Consider the following 23592-nt stretch of genomic DNA (forward strand, 5'->3'; position numbering starts at 1 on the left):
AATTGGTAATCCCTCGTGCATTGTAGTCGTACGGGTCAAAAATACTAGTATATATTATAAAAGGAGGACCAGTGGTGCTATGAACCAACAATTACAAAAGAAAAAAAAGCAAGGTTATTAAAATCGGATCGATGATTAAACCGGTGAGGGCACTGGTTCAAGGTTCAACCGTAATTGAACCGTGGTCGAACCGATATTACCGCTATAAGTTAAATAATATTACTCTAAAATAAATATATAATATATAAGGTAATATTGAAGAAAAATATAATATCTATAACTTCATATTATAAAAAAAATTACAAAAAAATTACACAATAAAAACAGTAGGTCCAAAATAACAATAGACATGTATATGTTTATAATTCACATTATATCTTGCTTTCAAAAGAAGAAAAAATATTATATAAAATAATATTATATCTTCTATGAAATAAAACATGGGCTTGCATATAGCCCACCCGTAAAAATTAACAAGGCTAAGAAAAAAGGTTAAAAATAATTACATATATTATTTATCAAATGTTAATTTGTGTGCGATTGTAAGTATTTTTTTTAAACTATATTCTATTGTAAGTTGGATATGAAAATACAGAAATATGAATAAATTTATTTTAGTTGAAAATAATAAATACATAAGAAAAAAATTGAACAAATTAAAGTGCCATAGCCAATTTTGTGTCCTTGTATATGCTCATGCGGGAAGAAGAAAACAAAAAATTCACCTTGGTCAAACTTTCTCTTTTTAATGTTTTAATTTCAAATTCCATTTAAAAAAAATCAAATTTCAAGTTTTCTCATAAATGTGTCAGCTTAAGAGCATCTACATCCATTATACTCACTAAAATATGTAGACTTCATTTTTTACAATTACCCACAACATTATCTACACTACTTTACTAACTTTTTACTCCAACCCAACAACTCTTAAAAGTTTCTATAGTGGATCTTACCATCAACATCACATTTGTATATTTTATTATTTATCTCCATTTTATAATCTAATTATATTAATTGTGAATTCTTGTAATGAATACAAGCTCACTTTTCAAGTCTAGTGTAGAGTATCTATTCCCACATACTCATCTTTACCATATTGGAATTGAATATGTACTCCAATGGTAATAGATACTCATATGAATATGTATTTAACATTAGATACTACCATTGGAGTTGCTCTAAGATGCATAATTGGTCAATTTTGGAACTAGAGTCAATGGAGCATGTCAGCCTCGGGAATCAGAAAGGTGAAAATTGATTTTTTTTTAATATGATTTTGTGAACTGGTCCAAACCGAAAAACCACCAATTTTCACCGGTTTTAACTTGTTTTACCGGTTGTTGATCGGTTTTCTCGCAGTCTGGTTTTAGAGTTATTTCAGACCGGTGACTGGTCCGGTTCCCAATCCAAACAGTCGAACCGGCCGGTCCGGTCCGGTTTTAATAACCATGAGAAAAAGAGACAAAAAACTAAGCTGCCATAGATATGACAATGAGCAGCTAGAGGCACGAAAAGCCATGCTCGTGACAACCCCACGACATTTGAGGAACCAAGACTAAATTGCAAAGAGCAATCACTAGCAAACCAACACAACTAGATAAAAAGTTATCCCTGCATACAAGCAAAAAATCGGTCGCACCACTTTGTTGTACTACAGGTAGAAACAGATTGGGGCAAGCCCAAACATAAGGAGTAAGTATCCAAAACCATTTTCCCAGCCTTTCCGATTATTCTTCGAATGATGCAGGCAGAGAAATCAGGTTTGTAAACAGAGTTACCAGTTTGTTCCCACCCCCAAGCACATTCTCATATTTACTGACCATTCATATGAAGAGCAGCTAAAACCCTTTCTTTTGCATCTTAGAAACATTAGTATCTTATAATTTGTAAGTTTATAGAAATAGAAATAAAATCTATAAAATGATAAATTAGCATAAATATATTATACTGATAATTTATTTATTATCATAAATAGTTATAAATATCTGAATTTGAAAATAGAAAATAAAGCAATATTCCCTTCAGTTTCTTTTAAAAGTTTCTCCACTAGTGGAGGTTTTGGGAAGGAGGTGAAGGGGATGGCCTATTTTTTTATTTAAATACGATATTATCTTATTTTGATTAAAATATTGTATTTAAGATAATTTATCTTTTAATAGATTTATTGTAAAAATTATTAAATTAAAAATAGTTATCTCCTCACATTTCGTATAAAACCCCACCTAAAGGCTTTCTTTGGCATTTTAGGAGAGGGGAGTTGTAGACTTTGATTGAAGGGGAGGAGAGGAAAATAAGGTATGTCATTCCCTTGTTTAGAAGTCCAAAATCCGTCAATTTGGGGGAACTAAAAAATATAAATAAGAGAGAGCATTGGAAGGATCTTGAAGGGTTTTCAGAAATACCCCAAACCCTTCCCCCTCTTTTAATTCTCTCAAACAAAAGGAGGTCTTCTTATAACCTTTCATCTTCCATTCTCTCCCCTCCTAAACTCAACTCATAAACACACCCTAAACAATTTCTTATGGTGTACATATTTTTGAGTTGAGCTTTGGGGGGAAAGCGAAGGGAAGAGTGAGACTTATGAGAAACCTACTTTGTTTGGAAGACTTTATAAATGAAGGAAGAATTTGAGTTATATCTACAAACTATCAAAAACTCTCTTTTAGTAATATTTTTCAATTTCCTTGAATCAAAAATGTTGAGAATTTGCAACCCTAAAACAAGGGAAGAACTTACCCTCTTTCCCCCCTCCCGAACACTCTACTCCCTTCCCCACAAAGCATTTCCTTCTCCTCCAATTATATCTCCCACATGCTTTGTTTAAGAGGTTTTAGGGATGAGAGGGGAAGAGAGGGGAAAGAGGCTAAGCCTGTCCCTCGTCCCTTGAGGACTAAAAAATATAATTAAGAAAAGGGTTTTGGAGAGTTTTTCATAACCCCTCAAATAAGGGGATAACTTCTCATAAGCATCTCTTTCCTCCTCCCCCCCCCATTCCGTAAAAAACTCAACTATAAATGCACTGTTAGGAGGATGGTTGACTCTTTACTTTGTAAAAACCTTTCATTAGTACTACATCCGATCATATTTATAAGAGAAAAATTAGCCCACATAGTTTAAGAAGTTAAAAGTGGTTAACTGTAATAAATTTGTTCTAAATTAATATCAATCGTCTAAAATTATCCATGTCATATGATGTGTAACTAACCTAAGAAAGTGTAATTAATGTTGATGAGTAAGATGAGAGAAAATATAATCAATGAACTATACATTTTACTACTTCAAATTATTAATGGCAAGAGTCCAAAAATCTATAATCTATCTATCTATAATCTATCTATCTATAATCTATCTATAATCTATATAAAAGAGAAGTTTTTGCAACTTTGAGGGTAAAATAGTAACTCAATAAATCAATGCACATGAGTGAGTACTTTTTTATGGGCATATATGTAAAATTGTGAATAATTAGTTACAAAATCAATCTTTACCGTTGATTTCTTCTAATCCTAACCGTGCATTCTTTTACAAAACCCTTTAAACAACATTTTCACATTCTTGGTTGTTTTGTAACTCTTGATTGTGGTTACAAAAATCAGCAATATATAGTCTCTTCATATTTCTCCCATATATGAAACGTCTTTTCATTCCCCTTTCAAATTCTTTTAATATTTCTCATCTTGATTTCCAAAGCTTCTATTTGTATGCAAGAAATCTCACTCATCTATATTCTCCAATAACACGGTCCTTGCACAAGAAAATCTTCCATCAAGTTAGAAAAATTCCTTCTTAATCTCTTCTTCTTCATCAATCACTTCTTCTTCATCAATTTTCATTTCTAGGGGTTGATGTTCTTCAACATCATCATCCATCCGGTAAGATCCTCATTTTTCTTTTCCTTTTCTCTCTCTCTCTTTTGAATTATTTATTATGATTTCAACATCATTTCTTCTTCACATTTGTTCTGTCTCAACATGTCTTCTTTTTCCATTCATTCTTCTCATTCCTCATTTTTCACTACGGTAAGAGATTCAGTGTTTATTTGTAATATGTATGTTGTTATCGCTAATTTAGTCGGTGAAATTTACCAATTTTATGTCACTTTCGTCATTGATGAATGTTTTGATAATTTAATCTTTAGTTAGTGTAAGTTTCTTGCTTTTTTTTTTCTATTATTTTATTATCAACTTAATCAACCAAACGATTGTCCTTTCTTCTAATGTAGTTCAATGGAGTCTTTGTTATCCTCTTACATTTAACTGATTTCGTTTCCATTTTTTTCTTGTAGGTTTTACAGCTAATGTTTCCATTCTTCCAATGTATATACTATCTTGAAAACATGTAAGTTTCTTGCATTTTTTGTACTTTTTATTGTTTCATTGTCGAATTGGTCGACCAATGAGAGATATCTTTATTTTATTTAACAATTTTATGTGGTGTTGTCATCTTCACCGAGGTTCTTCTCTTCTAATACATTGAGTTTAATTCCACTTATGACATTTGTAGGTGCCACTTACACTATGAATGTGGTCACTAATTTTACATTATTTTTTCAATTTTTGATTTTGTTATGCCTTCTTATTCCTTTTATCTATCAACACTATTTGGTGAGTGTACTTAATTTTTGTTTATCTTCCTATTGAAATCAAATCCTTAATTTTTTTTTAAAGAAATTGAAGGAATAATGACATTCAAGTTAAATTATTTAAATTGCCCTTCAATTAACCATGACTCATGAATATATTTTTTACCGTGGATATTTTTGTAATTGTGTAGATTTATTTTATGGAAGACCAATCATGATCGTTCGTTAGTTTTCATCTTGAACGTTCTTTGTAACCTTAATTAAAAAACCAATTAGGAGTTAGATAGAAATTGTAAATTTCAAGAATGAATTTAAAATGTCAATTTAAAGTGTCAATACATCATTAAAAATAAAGAACTAAATCCATGAGGTAAAAAAATTTCCCTGCCCAACTCCATAAAACATGTGTAACATTTACATAAATTTAATTAATATCTAAAAAAACATTATAATCTGACAAGTGTAAAATAAAAAAAAATTAACAAATTAAAAAAATAATCTCATTTTAAAACTTAACAAAAGGAAAATTTCATAGAATTGTGCTTCATTTATGTTCGTGGATAAACAAACATAAAATACATATTTTTTTACATATCTGTTAATTTAAATTATAAAAAAAATAATAATTACAAATTATGAATTTGAAAAGTACAAAAATGAAAAATATATCAAAATGTTATTAAAATTAATGTTAAAATTTAATATTGTGAAGGCTTTAGAAATTTACATATCTATTGATTACAATATATAAAATTAATGGTTAATATTATGCATTAATATCATTTAGGAGTTATGTAGAAGCTCAAAAGGTAAAAATATTAAAGATTGAATTTAAATCAAATTTCAAGTGCTTAATCATGACACAATTCAACGTTTAAATTCATGAGGTAAAAACTTTTCTACTTCTACAAGTCCATTTACATGTGCTTACTATTATACATAATTCATAAAATTAAAATATATTCTTAACGTGGTACTTCCTTTTATTTGTGAATTAAAAAATAAAATTGAACAATAAATTAATCTCAAATTTTAATTTAAAATTTAAAATATAGATTGAAATGTTTCTGAAAAAATTCATCTAAACAATATATATTGGCTACACATCATTATCATAAACATAAATAAGTATTCTTTGCTTTACTAACAAAAAAAGGACGGTTACATATTATGAGTTAATGTCATTAAGTAGTTATATAGAAGTTGAGAAGTTTATAACTTTCAAGATTGTATTTAAATCTCACATGAAAGTATCAAATCATGACACCAAATTTAAGGATTAAGTCCAAGGGGCAAAAGTGATTTCACTTTTACATCTTCATTTTCATTTGCTTACTATATAAATGACTGAGATTGTTCATCCATCTCAATGTACGTATAAACTTCGTGCTCTCTGAAAAAATAATTCTCTCATATGAATTATTTATCAATTCAATATCTATAAAAAAACTTTTAGGATTTAAATAAAAATTAAGAAATTTGTAACCTTCAAAAATGAATTTAAACCTCACTTCAAAGTGTCTAATCATAAAAAAAAGGAATTAAATTCATGAGACAAAAAACTTTTCACATCCATAACTCCATATGACATGTGCAATATTTACATATATTTCAAAAAAAAAAAATGTTCCATATTATGCATTAATATCATTTAATAATCATAGACCAAAGACTTAATTGCACTATTGCTCCCTGATCTTTCACCTTTGTGCGATTTACCTCCCTCATCTTTAAAATGAGCGAATTCCCTCCCTCTTCTATTAATATGTGCGATTTAGGCCCTTCCGTTAGTTAGCCGTCCAATTACTAACGGCGGTTGCTATTTTCACCCTCACTTTTACTAACCACACCCCCATATCAGAAATAAAAATAAAAAAAAATAATAAAATGGAGGTAAATCGCACAAAGGTGAAAGATCAAGGGGCAAAACTGCAATTAAGCCAAAAAATAAAAAAATAAATGAAATAAATTAAATAAATTAAATACAATTAATAGAAAATAAAAAAAAACTGAAAAAAATATTTTTATAAAAATCAAAGAAAAAATAATAAAATAAATGAAATAAGTTAAATACAAATAATAGAAAATCAAAAAACATTTTTATAAAATAAAAAAAAAAACTGAAAAAAATATTTTTATAAGAATCAAAGAAAAAAATGTTTTTATAGAATCAAAGAAAATAAAATATTTTTTTTAATTGAAGATAGAAATTTAAAAATAAAATAAAATAATAATTATTTTTAATTTAGTGTAGGTGGTGCAAATAGAAACAAATTCTTCTTTTATTTTATTTTTAAATTTCTATCTTCAATTAAAAAAAATATGTTATTTTCTTTGATTTTATAAAAACATTTTTTTCTTTGATTTTTATAAAAAAAATTCAGTTTTTTCTTTGATTTTATAAAAATATTTTTTCATTTTCTATTAATTGTATTTAACTTATTTAATTTATTTTATTATTTTTTCTTTGATTTTTATAAAAATATTTTTTCAGTTTTTTTTAATGTATAATTTTTTTTATTTTCTATTAATTTTATTTAATTTATTTCGTTTATTTTTTATTTTTTTATTTTTATTTCTGATAAGGGGGTGTGGTTAGTAAAAGGGGGGTGAAAATAGCAACCACCGTTAGCAATTGGACGGCTAACTAACGGAAGGGCCTAAATCACACATATTAATAGAAGAGGGAGGGAATTCGCTCATTTTAAAGATGAGGGAGGTAAATCGCACAAAGATGAAAGATCAGGGAGCAAAAGTGCAATTAAGCCTAGACCAAATAAAAAAATTATATTTTTACGAGTTAAAAAAAAACGATCCAATAAAAAGTAAACAATGTCATTTTAAAATAAAATAAAAACAATTCTTATAATGATGTTTTATTTTACAAGATAGAAACTTACTATTTAACGTAGAAATGAGTGCATTTAAAACAAAGATTATATAAAAACAACACTATTTATAATGCAATAGTTTTCTTACACTATCATTTATAATGTTGTAGATTTAAAACTTACTTAGGAGCAAATAAAAGTTTCCGTATTTGCAAGAATAACCACTTTATTGCAGAGCAACAACATGTCATTAGACGACTTCCCCTGAATAACTCAAATTGAGAACAGAGAGAACTTTTATTTGGAGAACATTAACAACAGTTATAAGATCACAGGACGAAGAACCCATTACTCACAAGCATTATTTTGAAGTTGGAGACTGAATACTCAGAGATATTATAATATTTAATAATAAGCACAGTTTCAACCAACCTTTTGGAGGAGAAGTTGTTGTTGTGGAATGACAAAAACAACTGAAAGTTTCAACCTACATGAAAATATTGTATCACAAATTTCAAGAAAATATTAATTCAAAACAAAAATATGGACGCATATTGTATCAAAATTGACCTTCGCCACATCTGGAGGATGTCAAGCACATGCCGGGGAGGAAGCTCCCTGGAGGTTTTGACGCATATGAGGTATTTGTTGTCACCAAATATGGACACAATGCAGCAGCATGTCACAACAAAAAACTCAATGTGACGATACATATTATTTGGATCCTCCCTAACAGTGTAGAAAAAAGACATGAGGATACCTGCACTACCAACATCAGCCAAAGTAAAAAAAAAACATATAAAATCTTGCATATAGGTAATACAATCCAATATATATATTACCAAAGCAACACACAAACGACAAACGACAAGGGTTGTTTTTTTTTATAAGCAAAATTTGTATTGTAAAGAAGTACAAGAGGTACTTCAACCCAATACATGACAAGGGTTGTAAAATAAGACAAGTTAAAAGTATGTGTTATGTCGTCTTAGGGGAGACAAGACACCACAAACACGTTAAATCTATTATCATGCTACAACCAAACAAAAAAAAAACACATCTATCAAAAAATAATTATAATATAAAAATAATATATTAATACGAAAATATATTTTATAAAATAACGTAAATATCATAAAAACCCACAAAATAAATTAAAATGAATATCCTCCATATCCCCCATGCATCGCACGGGTAAAAGTACTAGTAATTAATATGCCACAAGTCCACAAGTTTCAATTTAGTTTTAGTTCTTATAAAAAGAACTAAAATAAACACTTCATTTGGTTCTTATAAATAGACCGGAGGTTTTTTTTTTTGGGTAAGCAAATGAAATATATTGAAATGAAGTATAAGGGGGTACTTCGACCCAATATAAGTAATAGAAGTTAAAAAGAAAGCCAAAAAAAAAATTTATGAAGAAAAAGTTCAATTCATAAAACTTCTAATTTTTTTTGAGTTTAATTTCTATGCATCGACGGTGTAAAGTTTTGTACACCATCAACTAATCAGATTTCAATAATGTGAGAAAATATCTTTTTTTATTTAATTTCATTAATTGACGTGACACATCCTAAAATCTAATTAGTTGACGGTGTAAAAAAACTTTACACTGTTAATGCATCATTTTTTTTCCCATTTATATCCAATTAATATATGTTACATCTACAGTACCAAAATCTGTCATGGATCTGGCATCTGGGGCTTGAAAACCGAACCCAGGCCCAAATAGCTTAAATAATTGTAGCCCTACCCAGTCGGTGCATTTCCCATAGCCACTGGAAAATGCAGAATTGTCAACCTGAACCTTCAATTTTTCATCCTTCATCATCGTCTTCATCTCTGACCAATCTTCATTCCTTTCTTCTGTTCCTTTCTTCTTCTTCTCATTGAAAATGATCCTAAAAAGAATCAGAAAACTATCGAAAACCAAAGTGTAATTCTTTTTTTTTTTCTTGTTCTGCTGCGAACGCCATCCCCATTCCCCGAGAAGGGTTCATGATTTTCCATGATTAGTAGTCATATTTCTTCTCATTTGTTCTGAGAATCTTTGGATATGCTGAAGCTGTGGAGATGGTACCAGAATTGCTTGGCTGTTCACCCTGTTAAGACACAGGTCATCAGTTCTGGCTTGATTTGGGGTGCTGGTGACATAGCTGCTCAGGCAGTTACCAACTACACAGCCAAGACCCGTTCTGCAACCGAGGTATTATAGTAAAGATTTCATTTTGAGAAAAATGGCTGTGTTTCTTTTGCATGTGTTTCATTAACAATGTTTTTGTGAATATCAGTTTAAATTGAAATGGTGAACCTGCATTTATCTCTTCAATGCTTTGGATTGATGTTGAATGCCGTTTTGTTGGTTTTGCTATATTTATCCGAATCATATTTTGTTGGCCATAGAATCTGATTAACTTACATATTTAGGGTTTGTCTGGGAGATTAAAGAGAACGGAAGCGAATGAATCAATCACTTATTAGAACTTGCCAACACACTTTTTATGTGTTCATTCTATTAATTTTCATCTGTCAAACATACCCTTAGTTTTGTTCTTGAACCATGGTATGATGGAAAGAGAGGCAGGGAACAAGAAACTAAGTTAATGCAATGGCTAAATGTTGTGGTGCACTGATTACCACAATTGTAGGCAACTGCACTTCATACAGCTGCAGACTCTCATGTGAAAACTCTCTCATGCACCATCATGTGGAGTTTATGTGTCTATCTCTCCTATCTTTGTATGTATTAAATATGTGGTGTGAGTGTGTGACCATTGAAATATTTATGAACAGAGAGATAGACTAAATGTTCTACATGACATGGGTTGCCATGTCTTGTGAAAGGATCAAAATCCAAATTAAGGGTATGTTATTTTGCCTTGAACCAGAGAAAGAGTGGTAGGGAGAAGGAGTCTAGATTAATGCAATATATTCAAATTTGGAAACTTTGGAAACCTCTAAAACTGCAATATTGTTGGCTCAATTGTTGTTTTGGACTGCAATTTGAAACACATGATGCTCCTTAAAATTGAGTCGTAAAATTTTATTCAAAACACATGGGTTATACAATGACTATGAATGCGAGATTGAACTTTTTCATTCCTCCAAAATAGTATGACAGGGATTATAATTGACCGGGTCCCTATTTTTTAGCTGCAATGGAGCTGAAATGACTTGCTTTAGAGGTTGATATTGGCAATATTGTGGAATGCATCTGATTACTATTTAGTTAATATCCTCACTTGTGTTGTGGATTAACTTATCAAGGTTATTAAACTCTAGTTTTAACTCTTACGAGTTTACGATCCTAGGTAACCAAAACAAGTTAAATCGCAGAAAACTCTCTTTTTTATAAACTTGGGTGAACTCGAGTAAACTCGATAAACTCAGCTCGTGAGTTTACTTACGAGTTCACGAGCTTAGCAAAAAAAAAGGAGAAAAATCATTTATTTATCAAAATGACAATATTTCATGACAAAGTCTTTGCAATACTACTTTTATTATTCACAAATCAATCCCGCTTTGTGTCTCTTTTCCTCTTTTTTCTAACATTTCTTTGTTTGTTTATTGTGTACAAGAGTGTGCTACTGCAATATTTCTAAAATTGTCAATTATTTTGTTATTTAAGCACATATTTTTAATTTTATTGGTTTTTTTAACATTATTGTGATTTTATAAATATTATTTTTGCATGAGGTAGAGGTAAACTCTTACGAGTTTACGGGCACTCCACGAGTTTACGTAAACTCTCGAGTTTATATCACGTAACTTTTCTCATTCTAGAACTTGGGTATTTCTAACACCTGTATTTTGGTACTTTTAAAAATCTAGTTTGCATTCTATTATTACGTTCTTTTTTTGCTACTTCGGAAAACATGCATACTATTATTATATGATGTCACATGTAATTCTTGGTAAGCACTTAATTCTTTCAAGCATAATGGCATGAATTGTGGTTGTTTTCATTTTCCCTTCACAATGTAATCGTGTTATCTAGTTAGGCAAATGAGTATCTCTCTTTAATGCTTTGCGAGTTTGCGTTAATGATCAATGTTTCCAAGTGAATTTTGTGTGTTTCTGATTTTTTCCGATGAGATTTTACAAGACATATAAAGTGATTATAATACATACTTCTGGTATGTTTGGGAGATTGAAGTGGATGGAAGGGGACTTATAATAGTGGAATTGAATGGAACAACATTGAATGGCATGGAAAGATATGCACCAGTCTCCTATCTCACTGAAATTGGTGTCATTCCCTTCTTGAACCCCCCCCCCCCCCCCCTCTCCAATTCGAATGATAAAAAATGGGTTTGTGAATGGCAAGGAGGTGCCATTACCATTTCATTCCTTTGAAAGAACTTGCCAAGACACATTTATATTGTCTTTCCTTCCATCCATATAATATAATACCCTTACTTTTGCACTCGAACCATTGATTGAAAGAGGGGCATAAGAAAGAAAACTAAGTTAATGCAATGGTCTTAAATTTAAATTGTTTTGTGATTACCAAATTGTGCAAATTGTAGGCAAATGCAACCAATGTAGCTGCAGTAGCGATTGTGGTTCAGTTTTAGAGTCCTCCAAAACTGCAATATTTTAGGCGCAATTGTGGTTGCACACCACAATTTAAAACACTCATAATGCTCGAAATTTATGCAACAGAAAAGTTGTATAGAAAGTAGAAACATTTACTTTATTCAGCGACCTCGCATAGCAAAATTTCACTCCTTCATTCCTCTAAAAAAGTGAGATGGAGAAAATACTTATCATGTTCAGTTTTAAGGGCTAGGGTGATTCTGCAAACGATTTTTAGAGTAGATATTGGCAAGTGGCAACATTGTAGAATGCAACTAAGGTTATTTTATCAACTCTTCAATTGTGAAATAAGATATTGTAGCTTTGCTCTTTCTGTGCATGGCTTAGATTACAGATACAAACACATTATCGTATTTTTAAACAATTTAGTTTGCTTAGTTGCTGTCTAATTAGCTTATTTCTCTTGTTTAATAACAATCTCTCGCAGGATGACAACAGAGAATTCAGGATCAACTGGAAACGGGTGTCTACGACCAGCTTGTTTGGGTTAGCATTTGTTGGACCTGTTGGCCACTATTGGTAAAAAGCATAGCCTTTTATAAATTCTATTGCGTGGTTGTTTGTTGACACTGTTATTGTGGAAGGTCTCTGATAGGTATTCACATATCACATCGTTTAGTTTAGTTAGTTAAGTGAGGGAGTTATCACATAATTAGGTAGTTAGTTAGAGGGTTAGTAAGGCTTGTTGCCTATAGATTAGAGGGGGTTAGAGATCATTAATCATTTTGGATATTCATTTGGTTTTGGGGTCTAGAGAGAGAGAGTTGGGTATCTCTCTTGTATCTTCCCAAATTGGGAATTAGGGGTTTCATCATTGAAATAATATCAGTTCTTGGTTGAGTGATAAGCACAGACCTTTAACTAGGAAGGTCTATGTTAGGAGAAAGAGAGGAGTAGCAGGGAATAATAACCTTGTAATTAACTCCAGTGAGGCTTAGGTAGTTTCAAGTCATCGTGGTCCTGAACCCCAGTGAGGCTTAGGGACCTGAAGGGAATAATAACTCTGTAACTAACTCCAGAGAGGCTTAATATTCTGTTAGCAAATTGTAACTGTTAACTACCTACTATAAAGGTTGGTTAGCAGGGTAGTTAGAGTTAGTTTTGGGTTGTTTAGAATTGTGGAGAGACTGGTCTCTCAAATAACCAGTGACTTGTTCTCTAAGCTTGTGAGTTTCTGTTACGGTTGAAATCAAGAATTAGGAACTGAATTGAACTGAAACTGAGATGATACAATGGTTCTGGCAATTCGAGAAGCCAGTGTCTCCTAACAAGATCAATCTAACTGAATACCTAACCCTGTAACTGCCTTTCCTTTATATAGGCAGTTAGCTACAGTTCCTTATGTCTTAGCTGGCAACTAACCACCAGAGTTAGTTATTCCTCATGTCTTAACTAGCAACTAACCACCAGAGTTAGTTATCATTCACTACCCTCCTATTTCTCCTTTGGTATACTTTGGTAACCAAAGGCTTACAAATTGATCTATCAGTTTCCTCTGTTTCTTCTTCAGATTCAGAGAGAATCAATAAAATTCTTCTCAGTTTTCTCTCTGGTTTATCATTGAGTTCTATCAGTCTCTTTGCTGATTCTCAGATACTGAATCAGCATTCCAGCCACAGGGCGGAAACAAACGCTGGTAGTCACTTTTATCCTTTTTATTATTAAAGGATTATTTTTATCAAAAAATTACTTTGATTATTCATTATAGCTCTCATGAGATAGCATTGCAATGCTGCAGTTGTGGCTTCCTTCCTTCCCTGTAATACGATGACGGCTAGTTATTATTTCTAAGAATAAAAGTAACTGCTAATGGAGAAACAGGTTACTGAGTATCAATTCCAAAGCTGCAAATCAATATAAAGGACTTCATCTCCACTGATCGGATTGCAATCATTTTCCTTTTACCATACAGATTTTAGCTACATATTTAAGATGAAACTTAATAATCATAGGTGGAAAGACTTCTGTATCAATTTACTGCCTGATGAAATGGGACTTAAGTTGTATTACCCTCCCATCTGTTCAAGGTGTCCCAGCTTTATTTTGGGCTCTGAACTAATGAGATCTCCTGCTGTCTAAAAAGGAAGGCTTCAAACTTTTATGTGTGCTTACTTATTGAGCATTTAACGCCTGATCATTAGCGTTATCTTGGTTGTATCTTTAATTTTTCACCTCTTTGTCTAGGATTTGTTCTTCCACTAGTTAATAAATTCACAGCTGCTGATACGCCCCAAGTTGATGCAAGGGCTGCAATGGATCGTCTAGGATCGATCTTGGATGATGAGAACTCTGAAATGTGAGAGAGAAGAAGAAGAATTTCGTGATGGAAGGGAAATGGACAGAAAAGAGGGGAAGTTTTAGTGAAATGGAAGATGAAGACTTCACACAAAGGTGGTGACAAACCCTTGATAAGCCTAATTCTTGAATCACTCAAGAACTATGAGAATCACTCTCACAAATCTGAATCACTCAGAAAAGAAAATACTAATTCATTCATAATCTGTCTATTACATTGAAGGAGTGGTCCTTATAAAGAAGAAGGAAATTCAGCCTAGTTACAAAAAAATGATGAGGTGTAATTTCTCTAGAAGAATCCTAGGCTAGGAGTTACAAATTAAAAGAGGAAGATAGTGATATGCTTCAGCCCTGAACGTGTTTTTAGTGGCTGATTGCTTCATGTAACTCCCTTTCTTGATTGTTATTCTGACCAGGGAATATAGCATTCAATGCTCTTTATGAACTTAATTTCCCTTTCTTTGTAACTCCATTCTTGGCTTTGAAAGCTCTTCAATCCTTTGACTTTGCTGATGTAACTCCTCCATTCAGAACTTATTGAAATTCAAACACATTCAAAGAGTTTTAAGAAAGGAATGGATCCCTCCTTTAAGCCCTTCATGCGCCACATGCAAACACACACCACTTGAAGTGGATTAAACACACTAAAATAAAATTCAGCAACATAATGCATTTGGATCCAACTTATTCAATTGGTCCTTTGCATTTTTATTGAAATAAAATAAAACAGAACATCACATGGCAGCCCCTATGCGTGGGCTGGCTCTTCTTCTTGGGCCTGAATGATCATCATGATTTTTGGTTCCATCTCTTCTACCACTTTGTCTTCAAGAATGGTTGCCACTACTTGCTGAAGAGTCTCTTTGGCCTTTTTAGCTCTAGCCCTTGTCATTGGTCCTCCAAGTCCTTTTAGTGCTCCATGACCCTTGTCCTTGTCCTTGTCCTCATCATTCCCTCCCTCTTGAAAAGGATTTGACCTCAAATCAAATTCTCCGCCATCTGCATCAAAGAGAGATAAATCAGAGACATTAAAGGTTGAGCTGATGTTATACTCACCTGGAAGCTCTATTTTGTAGGCATTGTTATTGATTCTCTCAAGCACTTGAAAAGGTCCATCCCCTCTAGGTTGGAGTTTGGATTTCCTTTGTTCTGGAAACCTTTCCTTCCTCATGTGCACCCAAACCCAATCTCCGGGTTGGAACACCACCTCCTTTCTTCCCTTGTTAGCTTGCCTAGCATAACTCTCATTCTTTCTCTCAATTTGAGCCTTCACACGCTCATGCATCTTCTTGACATATTCAGCTTTGCCCTGTCCTTCCTTGTGCTTGAAAACAGAAATGTTAGGCATAGGCAACAAATCAAGAGGAGTCAAAGGGTTAAACCCATACACTACTTCAAATGGAGAGCAATTGGTAGTGCTATGGACAGCCCTATTGTAAGCAAATTCAACATGAGGCAAACACGCCTCCCAAGCCTTTAAATTGGCCTTAAGGACAGTCCTAAGCAAGGTGCCTAGGGTCCTATTAACCACCTCAGTTTGCCCATCAGTTTGTGGGTGGCAAGTGGTAGAGAACAAAAGTTTGGTGCCTAACTTCCCCCATAAAGTCCTCCAGAAGTGACTTAGGAACTTGGTGTCCCTATCACTAACTATGCTTCTAGGCATCCCATGAAGTCTTACAACTTCTTTAAAGAACAAATCAGCAACGTGACAAGCATCATCAGCTTTCCTGCAAGGAATAAAGTGAGCCATTTTTGAAAACCTATCAACAACCACAAAAATGGAATCCTTACCATTCTTTGTTCTAGGGAGGCCTAAAACAAAGTCCATAGACAAGTCAACCCAAGGGTATTCAGGGATTGGCAAAGAAGTATACAAACCATGTGGCATCACCTTAGACTTAGCCTTCTTGCAAACAATGCAATGTTCACAAAACTTGATCACATCATGTTTCATTTTGGGCCAATAGAAATGTTCCTGTAAAGTTTCTAGAGTCTTTTGGACTCCAAAATGACCCATTAATCCCCCAGCATGGGATTCTTTAACAAGCAGTTCTCTAATGGAACTTTTAGGCACACACAACCTGTTTTCCTTAAATAAAAATCCATTGTGCCTATAAAATCCATTTTGAGAAACTTTCTCACAAGCCACAAAAATTTCAGCAAAGTTATCATCTTTTTCATACATTTCTTTCACATGTTCAAGTCCTAGCAATTTAGTCTCTAACATGGAAAGCAACACGTGTCTCCTGGATAAAGCATCAGCCACAATGTTACTTTTCCCTTTTTTGTGTTTTATGACATAGGGAAATTGTTCCAAAAATTCAACCCATTTGGCATGCCTTTTGTTCAACTTACCTTGCCCCTTCAAGTATTTCAGCGACTCATGATCACTATGAATCACGAATTCCTTGGGCAAAAGATAATGCTGCCAAGTCTTCAAAGCTCTCACCAAAGCATACAATTCCTTATCATAAGTAGAATAGTTAAGGGCAGCTCCGCTTAACTTTTCACTAAAATAAGCAATTGGGTGGCCTTCTTGAAGCAACACAGCACCAATACCTACATTTGAAGCATCACATTCAAGTTCAAAAGATTTAGCAAAGTTAGGTAAAGCAAGTATAGGTGCATGGGTAAGCTTATGCTTTAGGGCAGCAAAGGCCTCTTCTTGATTCTTTCCCCAATGAAAACCCACATTCTTTTTCACCACTTCATTTAGGGGTGCTGCCAAGGTACTAAAGTCCTTTACAAACCTCCTGTAGAAACTGGCCAAGCCATGAAAACTTCTTACATCACCCACGGATTTAGGAGTGGGCCACTCTTGAATGGCTTTGATCTTTTCCTCATCAACCTGCACTCCTTTCGAACTCACAACAAAACCAAGAAACACAACATGGTCAGTGCAAAAAGTGCATTTCTCAAGATTGGCAAACAATTGTTCCTTTCTAAGCATACTCAAGACGGATCTTAAGTGCTCAACATGCAGCTCAAGAGTAGTGCTATAGACCAAAATATCATCAAAGTACACAACCACAAATTTCCCAATGAATTCCCTCAAAACATGGTTCATTAGTCTCATAAAAGTACTAGGTGCATTAGTTAAACCAAAAGGCATAACCAACCATTCATACAAACCATATTTAGTTTTGAAAGCAGTTTTCCATTCATCCCCTTCTTTAATCCTTATCTGATTGTAACCACTTTTCAAATCAATTTTAGAAAAATAACATGCTCCATGCAATTCATCAAGCAAATCATCAAGTCTAGGAATAGGGTGCCTATACTTAATGGTGATGTTATTCAAGGCTCTACAATCAGAGCACATTCTCCAAGTCCCATCTTTCTTTGGTACCAAAATCACCGGTACAGCACAAGGACTCATGCTATTTCTTACCCACCCTTTGTTCAAGAGTTCTTCCACTTGTCTTTGAATTTCAGTGGTTTCTTGTGGGTTGCTTCTATATGCTGGCCTATTAGGCAAAGAAGCTCCCGGAATGAGATCAATTTGATGCTCAATTCCTCTCAGTGGTGGTAGACCACTTGGAACACTTGTTGGAAACACATCCTCATAATCCTGCAAAAGAGATTTAACACTAGAAGACAGCTCAAAATTTTCAAAAGTGTTAGTGTTCAAAATCTGATTTTTGCAAAACATCAAGTATAGGATCTGTTTTGAAGCTATCATCCTTTTCACCTCTCTCTTTTTGATCAAACAAATTTCTTTTCTCTCAAGTATTTCACTCTTTTCTTTTTGCTCTCTCTCAAGTGTTTCACTCTTTTCTTTTTGCTTTCTCTCAAGTGTCTCACTCTTTTCTTTTCTCTCTTGTTCAATCTTTTCTCTCATTTTCTTTTGATCCTCACGCACCTCCCTAGGGCTCAAAGGTTTGAGCGTAATTTTCTGGCCATGATGTTGGAATGAGATCTTGTTGGTGCTTCCATTATGATCAGAGTTGGTGTCATATTGCCATGGTCTTCCCAGCAGTATGTGACTAGCCTCCATGGGAACAACATCACAAAGAACCTTATCCCTGTATTTGCCAATGGAAAAGTCAACTTCAACTTGCTTACTTACTTGTATTTCTCCATAGTGGCTGAGCCATTGAAGTTTGTATGGCCAAGGATGTGGTTTTGTGACCAGGTTCAGCTTCTCCACCATTCTTTCACTAGCCACATTAGTACAGCTTCCGCCATCAACAATCATCAAGCAAATCTGCCCATTGACAGAACATCTTGTGTGAAAGATATTCTCTCTTTGGCTTTCTTTCTTTGGCTTTTGTTGGCTACCAAGCATTCTTCGGATCATCAACAGTTCACCATTCATGGCTGCCTCCTCTTCTTCTTCACTTTGTTCTCCTTCGGACTCACTGGTGTAGTCTCCATCATCCTTAAGAATCATGGTCTTTTTGGAGGCACATTCATAAGCATAATGTCCCATACCTTGGCATTTGAAGCACTTGACCTCTTTGCTCTTTTTGGATGGTTGTTCAAGAGGTTTTGAAGAAGCTGAAGCTTGTGGTTTGGTGGCTGGTTTGCTAAGGGTGCTCGGCCCTTCATTCTTCATTCTGTCTCTCCAAGATGAATTGGAATTGGTAGAACTCTTCCTTGCAAGCCCTTTCCTTTTGAGTTGTTGCTCAACTTTAGTGGCCTTGTGCAGCAATTCTTCCATGTCTACATATTCCTGAAGTTCTACAATATCTACATCATTAGATAAACCATTAATAAATCGAATCATGGTTACCTCTTCATCCTCCTCAAGATTGGCTTGCAACATAAGCACCTCAAGTTCTTTGTAATACTCCTCAACACTCTTGCTGCCTTGGGTAAGTTTTTGAAGTTTAAATTTTACATCCCTAGCATGGCTTGAAGGGACATATCTTTTCCTCATGATTCGTTTCATTTCAGCCCATGTTTCCACCGCTGGCTCCTCATTTCTCAATCTCTCTTTTGCAAACTTATTCCACCAAACAAGAGCATAGTCTGAAAAGTGAGCAGCTGCAAGTTTCACCTTTTGGTCCTCCTCATAGTTGTTGCAAGCAAAGACATGCTCTATTTTGAGTTCCCACTCCAAGTATGCCTCTGGATCACTCTTTCCCTTAAAAGGAGGAATTTGGAATTTGACTCCTTCAATCCGAGCAGGTCTAGGATTTTCATGAATTCGTCGTGGCCTCCCGCCTTCACTGTCACTATTGTTCCGGTTCTCCATTTGATCCAGCCTTTCGTGGATCTCTTCAGTTTGCCTCCTCATTAAGTTTTCCAGATGTTGTGTAAGAGCCCGCATTTCGATGGTCGAGAGCCGCACTGCTGGTTGCTCCTCCTCTTCTCCTGACATCTTTGACAAATGAAAAGATTCAAGTAGAACAAACAAATGTTAGTGTTTACCTCACTTCTCTCGTGTTTCCCTCAAATTGGCTTTTCTATGATGTGCACTCTTGCCTTTTTCCACTCAAAAATTCTCACAATCTCTTGAGTAAATCAAAGTTAAGACACACAAAGAATTATGCCACCAAATTTGTGTAGAGTCACACAGATTAGAATAGACTTTAGAATATGAAACAAAAGAAGACAAGACAAATCACCACAGAAATGGAAAGGACTCCAAATATTTAGAGACTAAAGAAGAATTCAAGAACAAACAGAAAGAAGAAAATAAATTGGAATGCTAGCAACAAAATTACCTTGAACAATTGAATTTGGCTAATTAAACAAGAACCATTCAGCCATTTTTTTTTTGAATTTTCATTTTTTTTTTTTTTTGAATTTTCGTTTTGTAATTTGTTTTTGATTCTGAACAATTAACAAGGCTTAACTTTTGCAATGGTTCAGCCAAAAGAAACAAAAACTAAAATCAAGGTAACAAGAAATGACAAAGAGTTGCTAACCAGAATTCCAGATAAGAAAAGAAACCAAAATCCTAGAACCGGAGCTCTGATACCAAATGATACGCCCCAAGTTGATGCAAGGGCTGCAATGGATCGTCTAGGATCGATCTTGGATGATGAGAACTCTGAAATGTGAGAGAGAAGAAGAAGAATTTCGTGATGGAAGGGAAATGGACAGAAAAGAGGGGAAGTTTTAGTGAAATGGAAGATGAAGACTTCACACAAAGGTGGTGACAAACCCTTGATAAGCCTAATTCTTGAATCACTCAAGAACTATGAGAATCACTCTCACAAATCTGAATCACTCAGAAAAGAAAATACTAATTCATTCATAATCTGTCTATTACATTGAAGGAGTGGTCCTTATAAAGAAGAAGGAAATTCAGCCTAGTTACAAAAAAATGATGAGGTGTAATTTCTCTAGAAGAATCCTAGGCTAGGAGTTACAAATTAAAAGAGGAAGATAGTGATATGCTTCAGCCCTGAACGTGTTTTTAGTGGCTGATTGCTTCATGTAACTCCCTTTCTTGATTGTTATTCTGACCAGGGAATATAGCATTCAATGCTCTTTATGAACTTAATTTCCCTTTCTTTGTAACTCCATTCTTGGCTTTGAAAGCTCTTCAATCCTTTGACTTTGCTGATGTAACTCCTCCATTCAGAACTTATTGAAATTCAAACACATTCAAAGAGTTTTAAGAAAGGAATGGATCCCTCCTTTAAGCCCTTCATGCGCCACATGCAAACACACACCACTTGAAGTGGATTAAACACACTAAAATAAAATTCAGCAACATAATGCATTTGGATCCAACTTATTCAATTGGTCCTTTGCATTTTTATTGAAATAAAATAAAACAGAACATCACATGGCAGCCCCTATGCGTGGGCTGGCTCTTCTTCTTGGGCCTGAATGATCATCATGATTTTTGGTTCCATCTCTTCTACCACTTTGTCTTCAAGAATGGTTGCCACTACTTGCTGAAGAGTCTCTTTGGCCTTTTTAGCTCTAGCCCTTGTCATTGGTCCTCCAAGTCCTTTTAGTGCTCCATGACCCTTGTCCTTGTCCTTGTCCTCATCAGCTGCTGTCTGTATAATGGTGAATCAGAAAAAGAAAGATGTGTACATATGTGCTTTTGTATCTGCTAGTTTCTCTTTCCTTCTTCTGGGGGTAGTGCTATGTATGTTGTGATCTACTTTTCAATTCTTTCTTTTCTTCTATGTTATTTATTGTAGGTATGAAGGTTTGGATCGGTTTATAAGATTGAGACTGATGCTTAAACCCAATTCCTTCCGCTTCGTTGCTGCTAAAGTTGGGGCTGATGGGTTTCTCTTTGGGCCATTGGATCTACTTGTGTTCTTTACTTACATGGGTTTTTCTACTGGAAAGAGTGTTCCTCAAATAAAAGAGGATGTGAAGAGGGATTTTCTCCCAGCCTTGATCTTAGAAGGAGGTATATGGCCAGTTGTTCAGGTTGCGAATTTTCGGTATATACCTGTAAGGTATCAGCTCCTTTATGTCAACTTCTTCTGCTTGTTGGATAGCTGTTTCTTGTCTTGGGTTGAGCAGCAACAGGATGCTCCATGGAAAGCATGGGTGAAATCGATTCTACCTTTGAAGTAACTGAGTTTCCAAGTTTGATAAGTGCTTTCAAATCTCTCTTAATTGATTCCCAGCCTTTCCAATTATGGTGGAAGTTCATGTCAGAAAACAAGTGACTAGTTTAGATTTGATTGCATATAGACTCCATCTAGACTTTCAGAATAGAAATTCTGATAGTGATGAGTTTTTCTTTTTTTTTTGAAGCTGGATAGTGATGAGATTGCTTTCACATGATATGATTAATGATTTTCATCTTAAATACAAGTTTTGACCTTTGCCATTAAATAAATGAAAGCTACATGTGCTCATTGCTTTGTTGTCTTTGTCTAGTTGCCCAGAAAAATACCCCTCTTCATCTTCACCACCATGCCCAGAAAACACAAAGAAAAAATCTTTCTCTCCTATACAATTCATCTTCTCCAATTTTTTCCTAGAAAATCAATATTTTTCAAGCTCAAAAAATCAATCAAAGAAGAAAACCCACCACCTCTCCCTCTTCTCTTCCCTATCACCTCAGACTCTCATCAATCAACGGTTCGTCCTCAACTTCAATGATGTTTGATCCAGCTAGAAGCAATCAAAGCGAATCTTTCCGTGATTGGGAATGTCTTCCAAGGTCAAGCTGACAAGGAAGAACTCGCATTGCATTAGTTTTTGATGTAAAATGCTCCTGGGAATAGTAACCCAACTCCACTTCCTACAAAAAGTTACGGAGAAAAAAAATTAGAAGTTTTTTTAAAGAATCATATCCAAATCAAATCCAATTCATTATTCCTGTAAGACCCAAGTTTTTAGATATAGATTAAATAAATTAATTTTCTATTAACGCTTAGGTTTCAGTGTATCGTGAAAGAAACCTGAACAATTGTTTCCTGTTTTGAATAACTTTTTTTTATAGGCAAATGTTAGTGGTTAGTTATTTTTTTTTATAGGCATTCATGAGGTGCTTTGAGATCTTCTGCGACACCATTCAATGCCATCGCCCACCCACTTTTTCTACTTTGATGACGTGGACACAAAGTCCTTCCAGTCACGCGGCTGGGTATCTCTGAAAGGCAGGCCTGACCACAAACGCCTCAACCCCTTCAAGTCCAAAGCCAAACCCAACTTCGCCCGGAGGTATTTTAAAATTGGGGTGACTCATGATTACCCTGAGGTCTTCACACTGAGGGATGGGACTTCCCGCTTTCCCTTTTACTGGACGGAGGAGCCCAATAGCATCCTCGACCCGCTGGAGGACTCCCTAACTGATACCGCCAAGATTATCATCAGTTTCTTCGCAAAACTCCCAATCCTCAACTGTGCCAAGGGCATCGAGGCCGCCGAGGTGTCACTGAACCCCAAGTACCTAGGTTGTTATGCCCGCGCCGTTTGCTTTCCCCACCTTAATTGTTTTATGACATTGTTATTTTCGTCGCCTCTTTTCTTGTGCACGTTGTTTATTTTAACCTTTTCGATATAATTTTTTACAGACGACATGAAGTTCACCAATGTTGAGCTTTTGAGAGTACTTTCCCGAAAGAGGGTTGCCCAATTCCCCCAACTGTTCAACACCGTGGGTGGAAAGAAGAAACCAAGCTCGCTAGAGAAAAAGAAGCGCCCTTCACAAGATCATTACGGTGAGGGGAGCTATATTAAGATCTAAGATTCACAAGTATGAGGAACTAACTCATAGTTCTAAGGTTTAGTTAGTCAATTCTCGTGCACATGCATACAGAAGCTTTGGAAATCCATTCAGTCGAACCCTAATAGAAGGCAGGACGAACACGACTCCACAATTGGGGTAGGACCTGTCCATCGAACCGC

At 34.4% G+C, this 23592-nt stretch overlaps 1 protein-coding gene across 1 annotated transcript; it reads left to right on the plus strand.

The window, feature by feature from the left end:
• The first annotated feature begins 9169 nt into the window (after positions 1–9169).
• LOC130712833 (protein sym-1-like) lies at positions 9170–22050 on the plus strand. The gene is made up of 3 exons (XM_057562672.1): positions 9170–9619; positions 12440–12531; positions 21420–22050. Exons 1-3 carry the CDS (start codon positions 9470–9472, stop codon positions 21805–21807), a joined length of 630 nt encoding a protein of 209 aa, XP_057418655.1. The 5' UTR covers positions 9170–9469; the 3' UTR covers positions 21808–22050.
• Positions 22051–23592: the final 1542 nt, after the last annotated feature.

Source organism: Lotus japonicus, chromosome 1, assembly GCF_012489685.1.
Source record: "Lotus japonicus ecotype B-129 chromosome 1, LjGifu_v1.2".
NCBI classification, from domain to species: Eukaryota; Viridiplantae; Streptophyta; class Magnoliopsida; order Fabales; family Fabaceae; genus Lotus; species Lotus japonicus.

Excerpts from the sequence above, each read along its gene's own strand:
- LOC130712833 (XM_057562672.1), top strand. The coding sequence starts at position 9,470 with ATGCTGAAGCTGTGGAGATGGTACCAGAATTGCTTGGCTGTTCACCCT. Across the intron at positions 9,620-12,439 it reads AGACCCGTTCTGCAACCGAG|GATGACAACAGAGAATTCAG; the intron begins GTATTATAGTAA and ends AATCTCTCGCAG. Across the intron at positions 12,532-21,419 it reads GGACCTGTTGGCCACTATTG|GTATGAAGGTTTGGATCGGT; the intron begins GTAAAAAGCATA and ends TATTTATTGTAG.